At 37.7% G+C, this 24,127-nt stretch overlaps 1 protein-coding gene across 1 annotated transcript in view; it reads left to right on the top strand.

Annotated features, from left to right (window-relative positions):
* The first annotated feature begins 1,109 nt into the window (after window positions 1–1,109).
* LOC106874052 (uncharacterized) overlaps window positions 1,110–24,127 on the top strand; it is a 57,739-nt gene continuing 34,721 nt past the window's right edge. Inside the window, exon 1 of the mRNA XM_089362089.1 lies at window positions 1,110–1,258. Within this exon, the coding sequence (XP_089218215.1) occupies window positions 1,176–1,258 (83 nt within the window). The 5' untranslated portion in view covers window positions 1,110–1,175. The remainder of the gene's footprint in view (window positions 1,259–24,127) is intronic.

The following is a 24,127-nucleotide window of genomic DNA, read 5'->3' on the forward strand; positions in this document are numbered from 1 at the left end:
ATTGCGTGTATATGACAGCTGTAGTAACGTTATCAACTCACTGTCACTCCCTATTTGTTGCTTACACGACGCTGTTCTCCCCTTCCCTGATATGAGTTACACTCACTACGCTACTACGTTTCCCTCGCCCTAAAACTCTTTGCACCCGTCTCATTTTATCATATAATATCCCAACCCCATCATGGGGCCTATTATAGATTTTTATCGAAATCTAATTAGCCTATAATTGAACGGTTAGCTTAACATGTATACAAAGTTTCGTCAAGATTGGTTCACTGGTGTAGGCAGCAAGATGTAACAGAAAGACAGAAATTACCATTTATATATAAGATCTATATATATATATATATATATATATATATATATATATACACATACATAAATATATATATATATATATATACACACACACATATATATATATATATAATCATTTAACGTCCACATTGCCAAACACAGGTCAGACGGAATTTGATGAGGCAGATTTTCTACAGACGCCTTTCCTGTTTCCAAGCAAGGTGATACTTCTCCGTCGCCGGACATATTTTTCACGAAAAACTAGAAACGATTTAATACTAAGTACTTCTTAAATTATTCTGTTACCGAAGCGGGGTTTGGTGTGTTATGGCGACAAGAACTGAATTGAGAGAGACAGAGAAAATACAGGGGTAACATAAGAAATAATAGTTACGAATAAAGGAGGTAGATTCAGTAACAAGAAGCATTAACCCAAGAGAGAAAGAATGAACTTAATGCAAGAAATGGACTTAAAGGTGTTGCATGACAAAAGACGAAGATGAAGCGAATAGGAAAAGAATGAAAATGGTTAATCGAGAAAGAAGATAAAATAAGAACAATGATGATAGGCAAGAATATGTCACACAAACCAAAATGAGAAAACAGGCTAGAAGAGAAAACATCGTCGAAAAGAATGGATAACATTTCCCAGATGTTGTTCTCCGTGTTAATCAACGGAAACTGGAAAATATTAGATCTTATTTTGATTAAGTATCATGAAACAAACTCATTAAACTGTTTCTTGTCATTATGAAAGTGAAATAATAATCGAAACGTAATTAATTCAACTCGAATGTGTCAACAAAATCAAATTAATTTGTAAATACTGTTTACGTTTTAAATATTTTTGAATTAACTATCACGACAGGTACATATCAATGAAATACTACTCCACCCTGAAGCTATTTCCAGTTTTCGTGTATCTCGAAGTATTTCAAGCGCTTAAACAAAAGAAATACAGGTGATTATGATTTTATAATTGTTTCGCATTCTGTTAATCAGGTTCTGAAAACATTAAATAAATTAATATTGCTTATTGTAGTTTTGCTACTGATACAAGCCATCATGACTCAGAAAACTTTAGTTAAAATTATATTGGCGTGCATGTCCAAAGTAGTCTTGAAATAAAAATAATTGTTTTAGGGCAGTGCATAGCATTCAAGATAGATATTATATATATTGGAGGTTGCAACCATGATGTAAAAAGAAACAATATCTTCTTAAATATAAAGAAACAGTTTTTAAAAATATCATTTGTGGCTCCCGACTACTAAATCACAAATTTGAACTGTATAACATGACAAATATTTATGCTCTAAACATGGGTTCGCGGCAAAATTTTCTAAAGGACCATAAAGAAAATTTTGCTGCGAACTCTTCCGTTCGTCTCATCTGTTCCTCAAGCTTTGATAGGATTAGCAAAGTTGTATTAGATAAGATTCTACCCCAACTCCGTGCTAAATCATATGGAGTGAGGCTATCCAATGGTTTAATTCCCTAAGCCCCAAACATACATTTAAATTCATTCAGGTAGATATAGACTGATATCACTCTAGCGTACCCCTATCCTGTTCAACAAAGATGTCATATTTGCAATGAAACATTCCAACCCCATTCGAGATTGTTAGCGGCTCCATGATCTCCGAGACCAATTTCCTAATATATCTGGTGGTCTATATTAGGAACGACGCTCTGTTTGCAATCTAGAACTCTAATAACTGCGAAATTGAATCAGATTTTTTAATAAACGTGGGCCTTACCGTCTCTTACAGTAACAGCATTAAAACAGCTCATTGCTTAGATGTCACTCTAGATTTACAAAACAACACTTTCTACCCGTACCATAAAACCCGGTGAGAACCTTAACAATGTTGACTTTTCCTCCAATCGCCCCCACCCACCCCTCTACCCTAAAATCCATCGAGGACAGCGTATCTTAAAGGCTTTCATTCCTGTCCGCCAGTAAGGAAATATTCGAGCAATATGCTGAATCATATTATCACTGCGCCCTGCAACGCGCCGGATATAAGAATCCGATCGAATATATCTCTATATGGGACGACCTTCCATCTACTAAACCCGGCACTATGGATGCATCTGCCCCTTTAAATAAAACACAAGTATCTCACATATTTCACCGTCCCCTACCTCCTCCAAATGTTACGTAGTAGAAAACCTAATAGGCACTACTCCCACCCTGTGATCCTGGATCCCAAATCCACCGCAGCTCATCGAAATGAGCACCAGCGCACACCTCCGTACCCTAAGCTGTACTCGGGTAACCTTCTTAACCGGAATAAACGGAACAGGACACGCGACGTTTTCTAACCATCGCCCGTGGTAATGCCGCGAGCATGTTGGCTTGCTTTAGTAGGTTTTGTTGTGGTCAGGTGCGGTTCCAGGAATTTTTCAAAGGGAGGGTACAAGGTTAGAAGGGATTATAATTCCAAGAGAAAAGGGGTGTAATAACATTATTTAGAAGGGTGAATTTCTTTTTTTGAGGGGTGGGGGGCACGTGCCCCTCAGGCCAACACCCACCCTTGGGTCCGGCCCTGATGGTATGCGACCAATTGAAGCACTTAATGTTGAATTAATGTCTCTTCTTTTTTCTCTTTCTTCGCTCGTGCTTGTGTTTTCTTCGAGTTTGGATTTGTATATCTTAATGTGGTTTTGTACCATATATGTATTATATACATAATAATTAAATTCTCTAAATTTTCAATAAATTTGCTACCATGTGTTGTGCAACCGATTAGTTTTTAATAAAATTCTGGAATTGTCTCCCTTGCATTTCTTGACCTGAGTTAATACAGGTAGATAATGGTTAAAAAAATTTTTTTAGTCAAGATGGAAGGCTGTACCTATGACTCTCTACAGGACCTCTGTGACACGAGAGAGGAAAGTTTCCTCAAACCAGAGACCTGGCCTAAATGCTTGCAACGCAGTGCATTCTGCTAAAGGCACCCAAGTATTTGATGGTGGTCTTAAACCGGGCGACGGATTAAGTATATCACCCATTAGTTTTTCTCCATAGCATTTTAAATTTAATTAATTAAAATGTCTTAGCTCATTACATTAAATATGGTAGAGTCCACTTTACTATTCTTTTTTCCAATAGCAGATTCCACTGGGCACTCCTTCTTTAACTCCCCCATAGACATCAAAAATTTGAACTTTGTCTCTTAATTTTAAATAATAAGAATAACTTGAATACATTTAACATTTTTTGTGAACATGGAGTACAGATAACTATCATCATGAAAACAGAAACTGCTACAAAACTCTTTATTCACATAAAATCAAATAAATGTTCAATTTCATTTAACATTTAGCATTTTTAAAATATAAATCAGGAGAAAAAAATATGCATTTAACCGATAAGTTTAATCATTGCAAAACAGTTAGACGCATGCAATTATTCTGTGTAATTAATCTGGTTTTAATGCATACATACGTAAATAAATGGCATCAGGTTCAAAACACAAAGAATGGCAGACTGAACCATCCAAATGTCTATTAAAATTCTAGAATATGCTTAATTTTTAATAAAGTATACTATTAAAAGATAATTAAGTCAATTTAATGAATTTTAATAATCATAGGCCCCTCATTATCTAAAAAATATAATTTCATAAAATATCATTTACACTACATGTCTACAAAAATATCATTTAATAAAATATTATTTTCACATATCTACAAAATTTCTGTTGTTTTATGTCAATAAAATATATTAATCTTAGCAGTCACACACGTAAAACGATTTATTTGGAAATTGTATGAATGTAGCATGTCATTTCTTATGTTTGTTTAAAGGCTGACTATGCATCCCTATTTTAGAAGTCTAGTAATTATCACTAGGTAGGAAGTCCTGAAAACCACAGCAGGTTGAACACATTTAGTGAGAAAACCCCTTTTGTACATGAATGTAGAGTAGCGTTAATTGAAGATAGCCGAAATCCTCACTCAACCGGCAGAGAAACACTAAATGAAATCAAAACAATGTCGAACAGTCTTACTGATTGACTGACACTTCTTGTCCTACCTGTGGTTACTCAAATATTTCCCAACGTAGATTACAAACATCGCTACCTAAGAGACTACATATAAAAAGATAGAGAAATAAACCTAATGATATCATTGTAAAGTGAAATTGAAAGGAAAGAAAGAAGACATTAAAACAATAATTGAAAAGAACAACAAAAAACCCTTGATGTTCCTTACTCTATAAGATTTGGACCTTATTAGTAGTGGGGACCTGACACCGGTTCCAACGCAAACACACAGACAACTCCCTCCAGTGGGCGAAAAAAATTCCAGCTCAAAACAAGAAGAGACGGCACTGACGAAAGGTAAACAAAGCATTCATATCATATTTCTTCTTTCTCTTCTTCCTTATTCTTCTCATTCAACACGCTCATATACGTGCACACACTCATACATATATGCATGTGTATATATATACATATCTATGTCAACATTATATATAATTTGTTTACTCTTTTTGTCTCTCTATCATCCTCTACTTGTCTCCATCTCATTATCCATTTGTCTTTATCTTTCTTCTCGTCTTTGCTAGCTTGCATGAATGTTGTTGTTGTTGTTGAGCCCCAGGCCAGCTCTGATCCAAAAGGCCTATTATCAAAGGCGTTCCAGCCGTGATCGTCCCATCTTTTATTTATAAATAGTGTGTTTCGAACAACATTATTCGATGTGTCCTTCTTTAAGACAAAAGGGTATGATTCGACAGGAATATAGCTGCTATTTCTAGCATGCCGAACGACCATGAAAAAGTTCCTTACTGAATAATGTGTATTTCTCAAAATATAATTACACGCACATACGTTCACACATGCACACACACACGCCCTGGACTCATGCACCTACTTTATATTTTGCTTGTACATTTATAGATATAACTAGCCCCACCACGAAATAAGAAAATCATCTTGTATATATTTCATTACTATCATTTTATATACATTTCTGTATGTATTTATGTGTTAGCATGTGGTTGTTTATTTGCATCTTTATTCTGATGTGTATTTGTGGTTCATATGCTTATCAGGTGTAGCGTAAATGTGTGTGCGTTTTTGACATATGTAAATTAAGTGTGTGTGTTTATGTGTATGCATATATATTCAAAGAGGAAAGGGGAGCGTAAACCGGAAACGCGCTTTAAAAATCATTAAAATATTTTGGAATTTTTAATTATATTTCAATTATATATTTTGACCAGCTTTATTAATTTTTTTTTTGTAAATCATTAAAACGGTATTTTTTTAAATACGTAAATTCTAGAATTTTATTAAAATTTATATGCATTGTTTCCAATCCCTTTAAACAAGCATCTACTCACACGCATACGCATATACATAATGGAACATGCACTAATATATATATATATATAATCTCACATACACACACACACGTGTTGTTGTTTAGCATCTGGTCAGTCGTTATCTAATTTATCCCATCCATATATAAGACGGCGGGATGCGATTTGGCTGTTATTCTTAGTTGGTCAAGCGACTGCGTAGTCTCCCCACACGTTATATAAGTCGGTATGTTGTTTAGCCACAGGTCAGTTCTAATTAATCATACTGTGATCAACCGTAACCGTCTCGTCTCTTATTCTCACAAAGATGTGTATCAAGTACATTAAACAATTTATCATTTTCTCAGACCACAGTATATAGTAATTTGAGGGAGTTTTAGCTTATGTTTCTAACACGTCAAACGATTTCGTAGAGGCTTCCTCGTCGAATTCGTTTAGCTCTAGATCAGCACCAATTAACTAAGCTAGTTATTAAAGGTACTCCAGCCGTGATCATCTAATCTTTTCTTCAAATAGTGTATGTAGAACTCTTATTATTTCATGTGTCCTTCCCTAAGCAACTAATTCTAATCGGTGGAGCAACCAACGTAGAAGCTCCTTGTCGTTGGTGGTGGTAAATGAGCAGACTTATGACCAAAGGAAATCCAACAGTGACCATCCTGTCTTTATTTCAGGCTGTGAATCTAGGACGATGTTATAAAATGTATATCTCCTTTTTGTTTTTAAGATTGTAGGATGTTATTTGAGGGAGATTTGGTTGCTATTTGTAGTTGTTCAGGTGGCTACCACATATAGAGATTATGTGTAATTTTAGAATTGAGTATATGAAATAAATTTACACATGTATATGTGTCTGTATATGCGAATACATATGGTTAAATGTTTAGGGTATTGACTTAATAAAGTAATGGCTTCTATTCCTGAACTTGGCAGTACATTGTGTCTTTGAGCATGGCACCTCATTTCTCATTGCTCTAGTCTACACAGCTGAAATGACTGCAGGTTGACTGCTTGTGTAGCTGTCCATCCAGCTGTCACGTCTTTGAATTTCTACAAGGACAAGGATGAGAAGGCAAGGGCATCTCTGTTCACAACTAAAACCTAACTACATAAAACAATTCGCAAAAGCATAGTAATACCTACCAAGTCATGCTTGCGAGTGATAGCTGCATTTTCTTTTTCTGCTTATATATATTAGAAGTACTGTTAAGTAAAGTCATATTATCAAACAAATAATCTGTTGTTATACCACAAATAGTTTACGGGCCAATAAAAGATATCCTTGTAATCAATCAGTCAGCATAGAGTTAATGGCCAAACATTAATGTGGACATGTGCTGTGTATGTATATATGTTCTATCTGATAGCCCATGCTTTACAAAATCCCTAAGGGTATCAATGCAGCCTGTGCAAGGGGAAATATATGTACTGTATATCCTTATGGTGTGTGTTCAGAAAGGCCAAAGGTTGTTTAACATATTTAGAAACAGTGATTTCAATCTCTTGGATGGGTATCGATCAGGAAGACCAACTGTTCTCAATAATGATGATGCAGTGAAAACAGCAATAGAAGAAGAGTTACATTAAAGTATTGGGGACTTATCCTGGAGGCTTCATAAATCTTGGTCCACTGTGCAAGATCTCAAGCAGATTGGGAAAGTGTATGGAGAAGAGAAGTGGATACTACATTATAATGATTGGTAATGCAGGGTTAGTTCAGTGAAGAAAACCCAAGGGAAGGTAAATTCATCAGGCTGAAAAGCTCTACTTCACTCTTCTACTCACCAGATCTTGGACCATCAGATTTTCACTTATTTAGTCACTTGAACACTTTACCAGTGGAAAAACATCCAGAAGCAAGGACAGTATTGAAATGACACTCCAAGGATTATTTTGCTTGATGAATCAATAAGTTGGCTTTAAGGTGAAAAATGTTATTGATAATGATTGGTGGTTATATTGTAAATGAATAAATAAATTTACAATATGTTTTATGCTAATTTGAACTCATTACATAAATGCAGCATTACATTTTGGTTCCCCCAAATGCATGCATGTATAGTGTGAGCTAAATGCAATATTTGTGTTTGTTGAGACTATACTAAAAATTATTCTCCTGGAGTTCTGCAACACACGTAAACCTACTCATTTGCAATACTAACTTTAAGAAGCTGGCCAGCCTCCTGATCATCTTACCAATCAAGAAAAGCATAAGCCAGATAGATTTCATTCTTACCTGGAAACAGGAGAGTTAGAATGCCTGTGAAAATTAAGTCTTTCTCTAGTGAAGAATGCACCACCCAACCTAAACTAGTAATTAGTGATTTTAGAGTGATAGCTAAATGGAACAAAAGGCAGTCAGGAGAAGGAAGATATGGAAACTGAAAAAGTTGTAGGTAACATATAGCAATAGAGAAAAGAAGTTAAAGAAAACCTGCTGCAGCAACAGACCAGATCAATGGCTGGTATAAGATTTCTGCCAGATGAAAGGTGACATGTGATGAATAGTACTGCAAATAATTGTAACACCTAAGGGGCAAGCTGAGAAAGATTGGAGGAAAGGGAAATACCTAGTTGCCAATAGAGAAGTTAGACATCAAATATATTTAGCAAGGAGATAAGCCAAAAGTAATAGGTTTACACATATATTGTGATGTGATCAAAGGCATAGACTATTCTGGATTGCAAAGGTAGTGTATTCAAGAAAATCAAGAGTTGTTGATTTTAACAGTCTACTTTCCCTTACCAACACTGAAATAAAATAGGCATAGAATTGCTATTTTGTTGTTGAATGAGAATTAATGGGAGAAAGAAGGCCCACCCCAAAGGAGGGACCTGTCATTGAATTTGACAACAGTACTATTGCAAGCATAATTTTGTATATGAAGATAGGAAAGGCATGTGGACCATCAAGAATAGCTGCTAAAATGCTTAAAATATCTGGAAAGGGCTAGTCACTTGCATAGCCAGGTAGTATAGAGAAGTATCACACTCGATGACTGGCAGAGTAGTATTATTATCATCTTCTACCAGAACAAAGGAGATGCACTAGAGCAGTGGTTATGAACCAGGGTCCATATAAGATTTTTGGGGGCACGCAAACAAAATAGTAAATTGGGGATACACAGTATTATTCTAAAGGTCTGATAAAATTTCAATTTAGATATATTTATTGCAAGAAACAGCTAAGTTTATTTCTCTAGCATTTAATTTGACATGTTTCTGGTTGCTGAAATATGTTCTCTCAGAGAGTGCTATTACAAACCTACACGAGTGGATGTGGAGTGGGGTGGACAAAATAGGAATTTTGAACAAAGTATCTAGAAAACTAACTTTTAAACATCAAATGGCTATGGAGGTCCACCAGAATATAAATAGTAATCAAAGAAGTCCATAGATAAAAAAATGGTTGAGAACCACTGCATTAGGGCAGTGTTCTCCGCAACTTTTTCTCACTTGCAATACACTTATATTCTTTTCAAAATTTGGTGGAACTCCTGAACTAAAAATATAACTAAAAGTATAGGGGAAAAAATTATATTCAGGTTACACTGCGGCACACCAGTGTGTTGTGACATACCATTTGTGGAGCACTGCACTAGAAGGAGAGGCAACTACAAAGGTATCAAATTGATGTACCAGATCATAAAAGATTTAAGGCACAACTGATTAAGAACAGAATTGGACTGGATGAGATGCAGTTCAGCTTTTTGTCTGAAAGAGGTACTATTGATACCTAATTCCACATGAAACAACTGCAGGAAGAGTACTTAGCTTGTAGTAAGCCACTATAACAAGTATTCATCGATCTGGAGAAAATATCTAATGGTTTATTGCTAAAGAAACTAAAATCAAATGAATGGCTTTTAAGAACCATGCAGACTATTTACAGAAGTGCTTTCCAAGTGATAGTTAGCAGTGTGTTTAGTGATGAATTTACATGCAGGCAGAGGTCCATCAAGGTTCAGTTTTTCAGTCCCCTCTTATTTGTTAGAGCCTCCAGTCTATAAGTGTTTAAGGCTGGTTGTTTGTGGGAAGCCATCTATTTTGATGTCCAAGTTCTTGTTTGCTGACTCTGTAAAAGATTTTGAAAAGAAATTCCAGACATAAAAGCAAAACCTAGAATTGACAGATCTCAAAGTAAACTTTATTAAGTAGGAAAGAATACAGGAAAATGGCTGTGTTTGTGATGTAGAAATGATGTACCCGTCACAAAATCATGGATATACAAGAGGTACAGTAGAATCATAGGCAGTCTGGTAGAGAAGATGAGAAAGAATGGATTAAGATTCCTCCTTTCCCTCGTCCTAATTATCCTCAAGAAATTTGCCCACATTAAACAATAGCCTGTCCAGCAGTGGGTGATGAAAGAACTCCATAAAACAGGTGTTGCATTTATTGCACATGATTGTGTGGTTAAGAATCTCACTTTGTAACTGCATGGTTTCAGGTTCAGTCCCACTGCATGACACCTTGGACAAGTGTCTTCTACTATAGCCCCAACCAGATGGGACATTACAATCTGAGAGGTCAGATACAACGAAAATGAAATTTAGAAAAGAAATGCAGTTAAAAATTTACATATAATACATGCAATGAATGATAACAACACAACAGACAACACGGATGGAGTGGTGTTTGGGTTCAGTTCCAACCCCACAAGCCCCAATTCACCATTGATACCTTTAAGACACTTTATGATATATTCACATGGTTACAACTACTCTCAGCATTCATGCTACATATTTCCATCTTTCATTAAACATTTTCTCTGACAGACACCTCTTCTCCAGCCCTATTTTCCTTTTCAAATGGAAAGTAAAATACCTTTGCAAGGCAAGGCCAGAGATAAAGCTGCCTGTCATTACTCCTTTCATCCCTGTCTTCCATGCTGCCTCTTCCACTAATGCTACTACGGTGAGAAAACAATTCTTACCTTCATTCGACTGAAAATTAGGTGGGTCAATTTTAATAATTAACTCAGTCGATAGCTGTATTCTTCTTGTACCAGACAACAAGTGTTCCACATAAGCCCACATCTCTGGCACCTCCAGACACTGAACAATAGCATGCGGGACAGTTTCCCTATCCCACTCACATCTTGGGCAGGTCCCTATCCTGCTCACATCTTGGGCAGCAAACAAGGGAAACATCTGTTTCGCCAGCAGAGACCACACCAGTTCACCGTCGAGAAGAATCCAGAAGTGCCTCAACCTCAGCACATGTCTGTGCATCAACAGCCAAGGCATCCCTAGTCCTCCCTTTAACAGTCTGACAGTAAATAGAAGAGTGTTTTACAAGTGGCTTTGAGCCCTTCCACAAAAGGTGAAAGAGCTGTTTTTCCAATTTGGTCAACCATGAGCCTGGGCAAGGAACGATGGTTAGGTCGTAGGTAATGACTGATGCGATGAACACATTGGCCACCTCCGCCCACCCTTTCAGAGACAGCCACTGCCAAGACCAGGTCCTGACTATCTGAGCCACCTTGCTTGAAACCTCGTCCCAGTTCTCTACCTGGAGGTTTGGACCAAACCAGACCCCTAGCAACTTAACCGGGCCCTCTGTCCAATGTCCTACGACGCTGTCTGAAAGCATTGACTTGCTTCTCCAGTTGCTGAGTTGCAAGCTGACTGATTTTTCCCGGTTAATCTTTGCTCCTGCTACCGTCTCGTAAACCACAATGGCCTTCCCTACCTCTTGTAGGTATTCCATTTTATTTACGCTGATGGTGATGTCGTCCGCATAAGCTGAAACCAACTCTCCACATCCTGGCTCTCTCAGGATGCCACTCAACCTTTGCAGTAATGGCTCAAGAGCCATCACATACAAAAGCGAACTGAGCATTTGATACAGAACGGTCTTGATAGAAAACCGTTCACTCGAATGATTGAGTCAATGTTTTCATACAATTGTATTTTCCACCTAAGGAAGCCAAGACCCAGGCCGAACTGTGCAAGAACAGTCACCAGATAATGATAGTCAACCCTATCAAAAGCTTTAGATTGGTCTAAATGTACCAATGCCCCACCTTTGCCAGATTTACTCTCTATGCTTCCCTGATCAGACCATCCGCGACATGTGCCAACCTTTTTGCTAGCACCTTGGCCAAAATCTTCACTTCTGTGTTTAGTGGAGTGATGGGCCAGAAATTATACATATGATCCCCCTTGTCCGGGTCCTTTCTGATCAGTGTCACCACTCCCCGGCACACAAATCGGGGAATGAACCCATTCTGTTGCCAGCTCATGTACACACTAGCCAGCAGGCGCCCAAACAAGCCTGGCATACACTTATATAACTCATAGGGTAGACCATACAGTCCTGGTGACTTAACTACACCACAGTCTGCCACAGCCTCAATCACCTTAGGTATGATCGGCCCTTCACAAGACTCTGTATCCTGCCCTGAGAGGCACAGCAGCCCAACAAGGAAGACCGCAAGGTCCCTCCTACCACCTGGTCCATCGCTCCCCCTGAAAAGCTGGGTGAAGTGCTCCTAAAAAGCCTTACACATTTCTTTGGGTTCATTTATCAATACACCTTGATGATTTACCAAAGATCGAACTGTGGAATCATTTCCATGTTGAGCTTCCACCACTTGGGTCCATCCAGTGTTCTTGAGCCCTTCGCAACCCACTGCACTTAGTCTAGCCCTGATAATGCACCCCATGTGTTGGGTTTTGAGGTGCTGGTTTAATTCCAGTCTCTTTGCCCTCACCTGGTCTGTACTGGCAGTCCCCATGGCTTCCTCTAAGTTCTTAACTAGACCCTCTTCTTTCTTATGTTCCTTACCCACTAAATTTATGCCATACCAAATAGACTCAAATTTTATCACTGGTTTTAGGGCGTACCACCATTAGTTGTTAATGATGGCTCCTGTTAATACCTTCTGAATTATCATCTTAATCCACTTTCTGTACTCCTCAATCGCCAACAGGGACGTATTGAGTTTCCAGTAGCCAGATCCCTGTCTATGTACCTTATCTAAGTTCAGAATACAGGTAACCATCTTGTGATCACTGTAGCTAACTGGATAAAACTGTGGATGCTTAACTATGCATTTGTCTACTTTTCTAATTAAAATCTTATCTATATATGATCTGGAAGACCCGTCGCTATTTGACCATGTCCACAATGGAGCATCTGGGTGTTCCAGCCTATATGGGTCTGCTAGCTGAAAATGACTTAGCAGATCCCGGAAGCCAAGGTTACATGTCCTATCCAGTCTCGAGCCAACACAATCTACACGTGCATCGCAGATTGTGTTAAAGTCTCCTAGCAAAACTAAAGGATGTGACGAGCCTAGAAATTTCTCTAGGTCACGAAAATACTCACTTTTTTGACCAGAAACATTGGGTGCATAAATTGCAGCCAGCCTGATAGTCTTGCCACAACTGAATGTCAAGTTCAAAATGACCAGCCTACCTTCTGGATCAGAAAAAAATCAACTTTTTCTCCGAAATCCGGTTTCTTTTTAATAGGACCAACACCCCACCCCCACCTGTCACCTGACACAGAGAAACGTATTTCTTGTAGCTGTTCAGCAGAGATAGCAGATCTCTCGGCCCCTTCAACCGGACTTCTGCAGCAACAATTACATCCAAATTCCATGACGATGTCATTTAGGAAGCGACTTTGCTGCCAGCTCAACATCAGCCATGTACATTTAAACAACCAATGTGAATTGCCATAATGTCTTACCTTGATTTTTTTTTTTGTTATTCCATGGTGTCGGGTGGAGGGAGAGTCTCCACCTCTTCTTTTTTCTTAGCTCGCAGGATTGGAGTTGGTAGTCCTTCAAAAATTGATGGTAAAAAGTCTTTCCTTATCATCCCTACAGAATCCCTAAAGTTATTACTTTGGATTCTGTAGTTTTTCAAGTCTATCTCATAAATGTCATAGTTTTTGTATTTCTCCGAATGTTCATCGTTCCATATGGCAATTTTAATCATCTTCATGCTTCTTACTAGTTCAACGTTATCTGTTTTTATAGCTACTAAGCCGTTTTCTTCTTTCTTTTCTCTTTTTGCCATCTTCTTCAGCCTCTTGTTCGATAGTACTGTTTTGGTTGGTGCAGTAGGATGTGTCTTTCTTTTGTTGCCTGCTTGGTTCTCTGTTTTCTTTTCCTCTTCCTCTCCTTCTCTGCACTTAGCACAGATGTGCCCCAGTTCATCACACTGGAAACACCATGGCTTCCAACCCTCCACAAACACTATGAGGCTTTCATCCCCTACCTCTATTTTTTCAGGGATTCCCTCCAATGTTTGCGGCTCTGCTTGAATTATTAAATTGACTGTTTGTCCATGCGAGTTTTGTTTATCCGTGACTGACGCCTGGCAGAGTGTGATCTTCTCCTCTAGGTTCATGGTCACGGCTGCCACCAGCCACATGGCATCTACCTCTGGTGGGATTCTTCCTATTCACACCTTTGAAGTTCTTATTCCCACGTACATAGGAATGAGAGCCACATCTTCTGTTTTTAAAGCTTCTGTTGAATGGTATTGGGCTTTCTCTACATTCACCATTCATACCTCCACAGTGCCGAACTTTTTGCCTTGAGTGATATAATCAATATCACTCCAAATATTTTGAGGCATTTTTCCACTGTCTCTCCAGACATCCTGTCTATCTCTCTGCTTTTTAAATTATACATTTTGTAAATCAGTGTTTTCCTTTTTTCTTGTAAGATTCTCTCCAGTGGTTCAACTTTCACTGCGTTGCCTTCTTTTTGAAACATTTTTTGGTACTTCTTTAGTTCATTTTTTTCTGTTGTGAGTTGCCTGGTTTAACCTTCGGCCGCCGTAGCAAAACTTTTTTTTTTCTGTTTCACCACTTTGTATACTGGGTGCATTAATCATTCTCTTCGATACTATGCTTTCTGAATCCTTTTTGTTTTTCTTTGGTGAACTTCCAGGTGAGAGTCTTGGGTACTCTTCTTGAGATTCTATATCAGACATGGTGGCAGTTACAATTTCACTAGGGTTATCGCCACACAACATATTTTTTTGTAAAACAAATAGTAATTATTCCCCCCCCCCCCAATCAGGGAATGAATAACAAATGCTTCCAAGAAGCAATAAACAGTCTTTAACAGCAAATTCAACGAGAAATTCAACAGTTCAGCAAAACAAGTAAAACAAAGTGTTCAAAAAGCAGAAAACAAGCAACAGTACAGAAAATATAACTCACAAAAAAAGATGGCTGCCATCATACTCCTTTTTTTTATTACCCATAAAGGGTCCTTTATAGACGCTTTACACAAGACAATACAAAACATAAAATCAGGGAAATAAAATTACAGAAAAGGAAATCGAACAAAGAAGAAAAAAGAAAAGAAACGAATGAAATTATGAACACTGTACATGATGAATATCCAATACCAAACAAACTTAAATCTTCATAATTAAACTGCATTAAACTTTGACAAGCTTACCTTTACCTATTCTGGGTTACTTGAAAGGTATTGTTCCTTTCCCTCTCTTCTATTTGTTGATACCTTCGTTTACCTACCAATGTGTTGTTTCACTTTAAGGATGGTATTTACCCATCTTTTATGATATTTTGACTGTTGTCCGTTGCTTCAAATGTGTTTTAGCATTGTTGTTCTAGCTTTATCAGATTTATCAAAAAAGTGATTTGCTTTGCCTTTTTATATAAAATTGAAACTGATGAGGTTTTAGAGAGGGAGAAAGAGAGAATGGGAGGAAAAATTAGAAAGGAAGGTACAGGGGGGTGAGAGAGGAGAGGGTGGGAGATAAGGAAGATAGGGAAAACAATGTAGGAGTGTGTTTTGGGATTGTATTCTTGTTTTTGAGGGGTTTGCCAAGGAATCGAAAAGAAAGAAGAAAAAGTTTGAGAGGGAGGGGGAGGTAGAGGAGGCGTGGCTTTTGTATCAATGTGGTCAGACTTGTTTGATTCCACTTAGTGACCTTTTGGGTGGGAAAGAAAAGGAATTTTTGGATTCAAGTGGTCAAAGATTTTAATTGGAAAACCAGATGTTTTCAATTTTCTCCAGTAAGAATTATAATTACATTTCAAGGTTTTGTTTTTTAATTCTTTTGTATTCATTAATGTTAAGGGGAGAGAATGGTATGGCTATGTTTTTTGAAAACATAGCCATACACAGCTAAATCAAAAACAACATCTAGAATTTTAATCAAACATTTTGACCACATCCATACAACCATTCTCTCCCCTTTACATTAATGAATACAAAAGAATTAAAATACAAGACCTTGAAATGTAATTATAATTCTTATTGGAAAAAAATCAAAAACACCATCTGGTTTTCCAATTAAAAACTTTAACCACTTGAATACAAAAATTCCTTTTCTTCCCTACCCAAAAGGTCATTAAGTAGCAGAAAATAACTTATTGAATTCTAATCAAACACTGATACAAAAACCACTCCTCCTCTACCTCTCCCTCCTCAAACTTTTTTCTTTCTTTTCCCCCAAACTTTTTTCTTTCTTTTCCCCCAAAACACACTCCTACTTTCTTTTCTCTTCTTAATCTTCACTATCTCCCACTCTCTTCTCCTCTCTCTCTCTCTTTCTAAAACATCAGTTTCAATTTTATATCAAAAGGTAAAGCAAACTTACAGTTAACCACTTTTTTGATAAATCTTACAACGGAAGAAAGTGCTACAAAATGTTAATAAAAATAAATATAATCATCCACCATATTATTCTCAATATAGCTCTAAAAATGTAAATATTTTTATTTACATTTTTAGCACTTTCTTCCATTACCAGATTTATCAAAAAGGTGGTTTATAGTAAGTTTGCTTTGCCTTTTTATATAGAATTGAAATGGATGATGTTTTAGGACGAGAGAGAGGGGGAGGAAGGGAGGGGAAGAGGAACAAATTAGAATCGAAGAGGCAGGGGTGAGAGTGGAAGATAGTGAAGAGAAAAAAAAGGAGTGTTTTGGGGGTTTGCAGAGGGAAAAGATGTTGAATTTTCCTTCTCCACATATTTCCAAATGTTTGCTCAGTGGAATTTTCCATAGCTCTTCTTGTCGGATGTACTGTCTATGGATTCTTGCGCATTGGCAAAGGGAATTGTTGGTTTCACCAATATAATTCTCCTTGCATTTGGAGCAAGTAATGCAGTATATGAGGTTTTGTGTCTTGCAGCTCGTATTTGCATTTACTTTGAATAAGAATCCCTTCTTAAATTTTATGTGGGTGTCCCCATCTCTGTATTTGTATTTATTGTTGTTGTAGCATCTTCCACATCTACTGTCTTCACATTCCTTTACGGAGAATTCTGTTTCGTTCTCTGATGTGAATTTTGCCCTTTTGAGTTGTTTTTTAAGCTTTTTTCTTGGCATTTACTATTTCATATCTAGCTTTTATCTATCAGGTTTCTGATTTTGGGGGCTCTGTAAGAGTATTGATAGGATTGATTGTGTAACGTGAAAAATATTGGTTATTCCAGGCTCATGTGTGTTAATAAATGGAATTGCTGGGGGGGGGGGGGGCAGCAACTGTCGATCTCATTTTGAGGTCTGTGGGTCTCTGTATTTTTACGTATTGATGCCACTGTTCATTTATGGCCTTCTGCATCTTGGAGCTTTTGTGGATTTTGGGCAATCCACAGAGACTGCTCTCTTTGATCATTGAGTTGCATAAGTGGCTCTTCTCCTTTCGTGGAGAAGGAAGATTCAACATCTTCCCCTTCTACAAATGCTCAAGGAACGACTCAAACTTCTGAAAAACAATGGAGCTACACTTGATAAAGAAATTCTCACCAAAATTAAACGGATGGGAAAAGGAAACATTTGGAAATATGTGGAGAAGGAAAATTCAAAGTTCCAAAAGATAATGGAACTATACTTCACAAAAAGTTGAGCACATCCATACAACCATTCTTTAATGAATACAAAAGAATGGCTGTGTGGTAAGTAGCTTGCTTATCAACCACATGGTTCCAGGTTCAGTCCCACTGCATGGCACCTTGGGCAAGTGTCTTCTACTATAGCCTCGGGCCGACCAAAGTCTTGTGAGTGGATTTGGTAGATGGAAACTGAAAAGAAGCCCGTCGTATATGTATATATATATGTATGTATGTGTGTTTGTGTGTCTGTGTTTGTCCCCCATCATCACTTGACAACCGATGGTGGTGTGTTTATGTCCCCGTAACTTAGCTGTTCGGCAAATGAGATCGATAGAATAAGTACTAGGCTTACAAAGAATAAGTCCTGGGGTCGATTTGCTCCACTAAAGGTGGTGCTCCAGCATGGCCGCAGTCATATGACTGAAACAAGTAAAAGAGTAAACAAGACCTGAATATGTAATTACTGAAGAAAGTCAAAAACAACATCTGGTGTTTTCAATTAAAAATCTTGATTGCTACAAAAATTTGATCACACTTATATAAAAACCACACCCCTTTACCTCCCTCACATTAATGAATACAAAAGAATAAAGAAAGAAGACATGGAAATGCAATTATAATTTTTACTGAAGAAAGTCAAAATCAACATCTGGTTTTTCAAATAAAAACCTTGACCAATTGAAATACAAAAATTCCTTTTCCTTCCTCACCCTAAAAGGTCACTAAGTATTAAACAAATAATTTTGACCATACCAATACAAAAGCCACACCTGTTTATCTCCTCCTCCTTCTCAAACTTTTTCTTCTTTCTTTTCCCTTGCTTGGCAAACCCCACAATTTTTTATATATAAAATGGCCAAGAAATCTAACTTTAAACTACTTTTTGATAAATCCAATAACGGAAGAAAGCGCTGAAAGTTTAAATAAAATATGAATAATATATATATATATATATATATATATATATATATATATATATATATATATATATATATATATATATATAAAGTCATCCAACATTCTGACTGCTTTATTATTCTAAATATACTATACTTGTACATCACTTCAAAAACTGTGTGTGTGTGTGTATATATATATAGAGAGAGAGAGGACCTCAGCTCTTCAATGCCTTGCCAAAACATTTGAGAGACCTGCAAGACATGGATGCGGAGGTCTTCAAGACAAAACTCAACGCTTTCCTCTCCACGATACCAGACGAACCAATGGCTCGAAATGAGACGCAGTTTAGGGCAGCGATGTCAAATTCTCTTATACACCAGATGTGCCATCAAAACTCTTGATTGGACCATATCAGGTGGGGGAGAAGAGCCATGCAAGGAACGTGAAGAGAGCACAGCATAAAGACGGAAAATCACGGTGGTGCTCCAGCATGACCGCAGCCACTTGGCTGAAACCCATGTGTTCCTTTGCAACCTTCTACACACACACACACACACACACATATATATATATATATATATATATACATACTATGTCTGAATTATAAGACTGGATGGCCACAAGCGGAACGCCATTAACCACTTGACTGCATGATTAGGGTTGACCTCAGGTGAAACACCAACGACATTGAAATTCATCTTAAGAAATCACTGTTGTGCTAGTTAAGTCTGGTACATCTTGCACTGACCAGCACACAGTTTGACAGGTTAGTCTTTCTCTCACCCTCTCTCCTCATTTCTATTTTCTTTACTTCTCTCGTTCTTTCTGTTTACCTCTTTCTCTCTATCCCATTCATTATGTTTCTATTCTCGCTTGTCCTTATCCCCCTATCTATTTTCTCCTTACCTCATTATTCCACTTCTAGCCACCCCAGTTTTTTTTTATCCTCTACATGTTTAACATTCAGCCTATCAAGTGTTTTCAATGCTATATCTATCTATCTATCTATCTAATCTACATTATCTATCTATCTATCTAGTTGTTTATATATCTATGTTTAGCTATCCAGTCTTCAGCATATTTATATCTATATATCCAGCTTAACTATCAATATTTTCATTTATCTATCTACGTGTATGTCTAGTTTTTGTTGTTTTTTTTCTCTCCTCTCTCCCTCCATCGTCCGACATTTGTAAGCGCTGCTGTGAAAAATTTTCTTAATGTTTGTTTAACCTGAATTTATATTTCTTTTAACCGCAGCACTCTCTCTCTCTCTCTCTCCTTGTCTCTCTCTCTCTCTCTCCTTGTCTCTCTCTCTCCCTCTCTCTCTTTTCCTAAATCTCCATTCTCAATTATCTATCTCTTACTATTTCCCTGTGTTTCAAATTCTGCCGCCTACCTTCTTTCATATTCTGTATCTTTTGTTATTTTTTCCTCTATTTACGAGTATATGTCTCTCTCTCTCTCTCTCTCGGTCTAAACTTTTCTCTCTCATATGTCCCTTCCATCTTTCTGTCTATCCGGCTCCCCCTCTCTCTTCCGTTCCTTCTCTCTTTCTCCATCCATTCCTATTTCTCTCAACCAATGTTTTCCTGCCGTTCTTGGCAAGACTTTCCTTTCACTGTAAAGCATCGGACAGTCTTACCGAACAGATTGCTGGTGAGTACGGAACTTTCAACAGCTGCCACACTTTTAATACCTTCTTTCTTTTTCCTTCTCTCCTGCTTGTTCCTTTTATTTATTTTTTTATCTTTGTTCTTTTATTCTTTTGTTTTTCTTTTTTATTTTCTTCCTTCGTTTTCTTCTCATTCCACTGTCTTTTTTTCATTTCGTTTTCTGTTTATTTTTGCATTTTATTCCACTACACTTTTCTCTATTTCTCTTTTCGTTTTTTTTTTTTAATCTTTTAAATGTATGGCAATAATTATGGTGGTGGTGGTCGTCGTCGTGGTAGAAATAATTGTTGTCTATCCCCATATCAGCAGACCTGTGATCGATAGCATTCCAGTCACGACCATTCCATCTGTTTAGAAGTATCTAGGATTACATTATCCAGTAAGTCTTTCTTTTAAGATCGTAGAGTATTCTTTGAGACCGATTTAGCTGCTATTTCTAGTAAGTCGCTCAACCATATGAGGGACACCCGCTTTGACTCATGGTAGAAATATTATCATTAATGTTGGTGGAAGCTCCAGATCAGTTCTGATTAAGTACATCTATGATCAAAAGCGGTCCAGTCGTCGTGAATATCAAGTTTTATATCCAAACATCATGTCTCCATAGTACGTTGTCCAAAAGGGTAGAAATTTAAGGAAAATTTGGTTACTATTTCTAGCAGTTCCTATAATCTCGTAGAAGATTTCTTGTTGACTCGTGGTAATTGAGTGTATTGGTAGAGACGTTATTAGTGGAGGTGGTTGTGGGTATTAGTAATGTCACTAGTGGTGGTGGCAGTGGGATGATGGTTGTGGGGTATTGCTAGAAATACTGGTGGTGGTGGTGGTGGTTCTCCGAAGAAATGCTATTAGCGGTGGTAGTTGTGATGGTTAGAGATCTTGGTAGAAACGTTATTTGTGGAGGTGATGGTAGTGGGTACTGGTAGAAATGTTAGTGGTGGTGATGTTTGTGACTCTTGGTAGAAATGTTGTTGGTGGTGCTGATTGTGGTGATGGTAGGTATTTGTAGAAATATCATTAGTGGTGGTGGATGGTGGTGATGGCTGTGGGTTTTGGTAGAAATATCATTCATTAGTGGAGATGACGGTTGTGGGTATTGGTAGAAATATCATTAGTGGTGGTGGTGGTGGTGGTGGTGGTTGTGGGTCTTGGTAGAAATATCATTCATTAGTGGAGATGACGGTTGTGGGTATTGGTAGAAATATCATTAGTGGTGGTGGTGGTGGTGGTGGCTGTGGGTCTTGGTAGAAATGCCAGTGGAGGTGACGGTTGTGGGTATTGGTAGAAATACTAGTGATGTGGATCTTGGTAAACATTTTATTATAGGTGGTGGTTGTGTTGATGGCTGTGGGTTTTGGTAGAAATGTCATTAGTGCAGGTAATGGTGGTAGTGATGACAGTTGTGGGTATTGATAGAAATATCGGTGGTGGTGGTGACAGGCTTTGGTAGAAATGCTTTTAGTGATAATGGTGATTGGTAGAAATGCTTGTTAGTGGTGGTGGGAGTGTTAGAAGCGTTGTCTATGGGTGTTTCTAGAAATATTAGTGGTTTTGGAGGTGAGTTTCGGTAGATAGTAATTTATCTACTAAGATACATTATTAGTTGTGATGGTCTTGTAATAGTGGTGATGGGTCTTGGTAGATATGGTTAAAGTATTCCAACCATGATCATCCCTCCCACCTTTAATGCAGACGATATATCTAAGACTGATTGCAGGGCAAAATGCTTAGCGGCATTTCGTCCGTCTTTATGTTCTGAGTTCAAATTCCGCCTAGGTCGTCCTTGCCTTTCATCCTTTCGGGATCGATGAAGAAAGTACCAGGGTCGATGTAATCGACTTACTCCCTACTCCGAACTTTCTGTGCCAAAATTTGAAACCATTATCCAAAGTGTCATAATCTTTAAAAAAAAACAATGGTATGCTTTGAGGGCTGCTATTTCGAGCAGTTCAAGCAACCACATAAAAGAATCTCCTCTCATTAAAGATGCTTGCACTTAAAATTTCCAGGTGGTCACCCATCTTAAGTAGTGCTTAAATGGGTCCTGGAGTTGGTTAACTCACTAATCGAATGGGAACCGGTGTTTTCGGCGTGACTGACATGGCTAAAATTATTGTTAGTAATGATGGTGGTGGCAATGGTGCTTGAACAGACGGTGGTGCTGCTGGCGGCGGCGTTAGTAGTGGTGGTGGTGGTGGTGGTGGATAGTAGGGTGTTCATACAAATCTTGATAACTAACGTTTTGTTATTGTTGTAGAGGTAATGCTTGGTTAGTCTGCTGGGAAGGCGGGAGAAGTATTTTGCCAAAGCGATGATCGTAATGGTGGCAGGTCTGGGGCTGAGGGTTAATTGATTAGAAGAGTTAGATATTAATAAAAACACTGTTCATCGTTGTTGTTGTTGTTTAGCTGGGATCCGCACTGGTTGAGCAAACCTATTAACAAAGGCACTGCAAATCCAGACATCCCCCGTTTATTTATTTTTTCTAATATCAGATTACGTTGTCCAATGTGCCCTAGATATTTTAAAAGTGGATGGAATGTGTGATTTGAGGGAGAATAGGCTGCTTTTTCTAGCAAAGCAAGCGGTCGCGTATAAATTCCCTTGTTGATGTAGTTGGTGGTGGTGGTTTGGAGGATGTTTATGAGGGCGATCATTTGATGATTGGGCAAGAAAAGTGAGAGGAGAGTGGCGATCTTGATATTAAAAGTGGCACTGGAGGTGGTGGCGGAGACGAGGAACTGTAAAGAAAAGTTTCACTTTCCTGTTCCAGAGGAATAGGAAAGTGAGGGGATAATTGAGCATGTAGATACGGAGGTGGGATGTGTGACTACCGCATTCCTAATCTGCCAACTTTTTCTTTTTCCGTTTCTCTAATTCATTTGCTATGCTATTTTACTTTCTCTCTTTTCTCTTTCACTTTTGAAATCTGTTTGTATTTTCTCTCTCTCTCTCTCTCTCTCCTTCTTCTCTCTCTCTCTCTCTCTCTCTCTCTGTATATATATATATATATATATATATATATATATATATATATATATATATATATATATATATATATATATACTCTTTTACTTGTTTCAGTCATTTGACTGCGGCCATGCTGGAGCACCGCCTTTAGTCGAGAAAATCGACTCCAGGACTTATTCTTCGTAAGCCTAGTACTTATTCTTTCAGTCTCTTTTTTGCCGAACCGCTAAGTTACGGGGATGTAAACACTCTAGCATCGGTTGTCAAGCGATGGTGGGGGGACAAACACACACACACACACACACACACACACATATATATATATATATATATATATATATACATACATATATATATACGACGGGCTTCTTTCAGTTTCCGTCTACCAAATCCACTCACAAGGCTTTGGTCGGCCCGAGGCTATAGTAGAAGACACTTGCCCAAGGTGCCACGCAGTGGGACTGTATATATATATATATATATATATATATATATATATATATTAATCTCTATCGAAGTCTGCGATATCGTTAATATAGACTGTCTTTATGTTCGTCTGCTGTTTTTGTGTGTGTATGTGGGCAAGGTCGTTGACGTAGACTAGTAAAACCTGTTCATTAGTGGCGGTCGTCTGTCTTTAGAGGAAAACTTCTTCGAACTTCCTATCAGTTGAAGAGAGTAATGGAACCCTACAATGTTAAAGAAAGAGAAAAAAAAAACTTATGGTGTTGTGCAATGATTAGATCATTCATACAGCTAAAGTATTAAAATCAGCGACGAAGTTTTCAGTAAGTACGGGAAATAACTCTAGATGCATTTCGCCTCCTTTCGTCAACTTCTTCGGCACTTGCTAAATAAATATACTAATATCTTGTTGGCACAGTATGTAATAAATACCGACATATTACATTTCCCTTGTATATTTGATTTGCCCTACATGCATACCTATATAAGTGTTCCCCCACTGGACTTTGTTTTCACATAAAATGTTATTATTTTACTTGCTTCAGTCATTTGACTGCGGCCATGCTGGAGCACTGTCTTTAATCGAACAAATCGACCCCAGGACTTATTCTTTGTAAGCCCAGTACTTATTCTATCGGACT

This window comes from Octopus bimaculoides, chromosome 14, assembly GCF_046866305.1.
Source record: "Octopus bimaculoides isolate indiv1 chromosome 14, ASM4686630v1, whole genome shotgun sequence".
Lineage (NCBI taxonomy): Eukaryota > Metazoa > Mollusca > Cephalopoda > Octopoda > Octopodidae > Octopus > Octopus bimaculoides.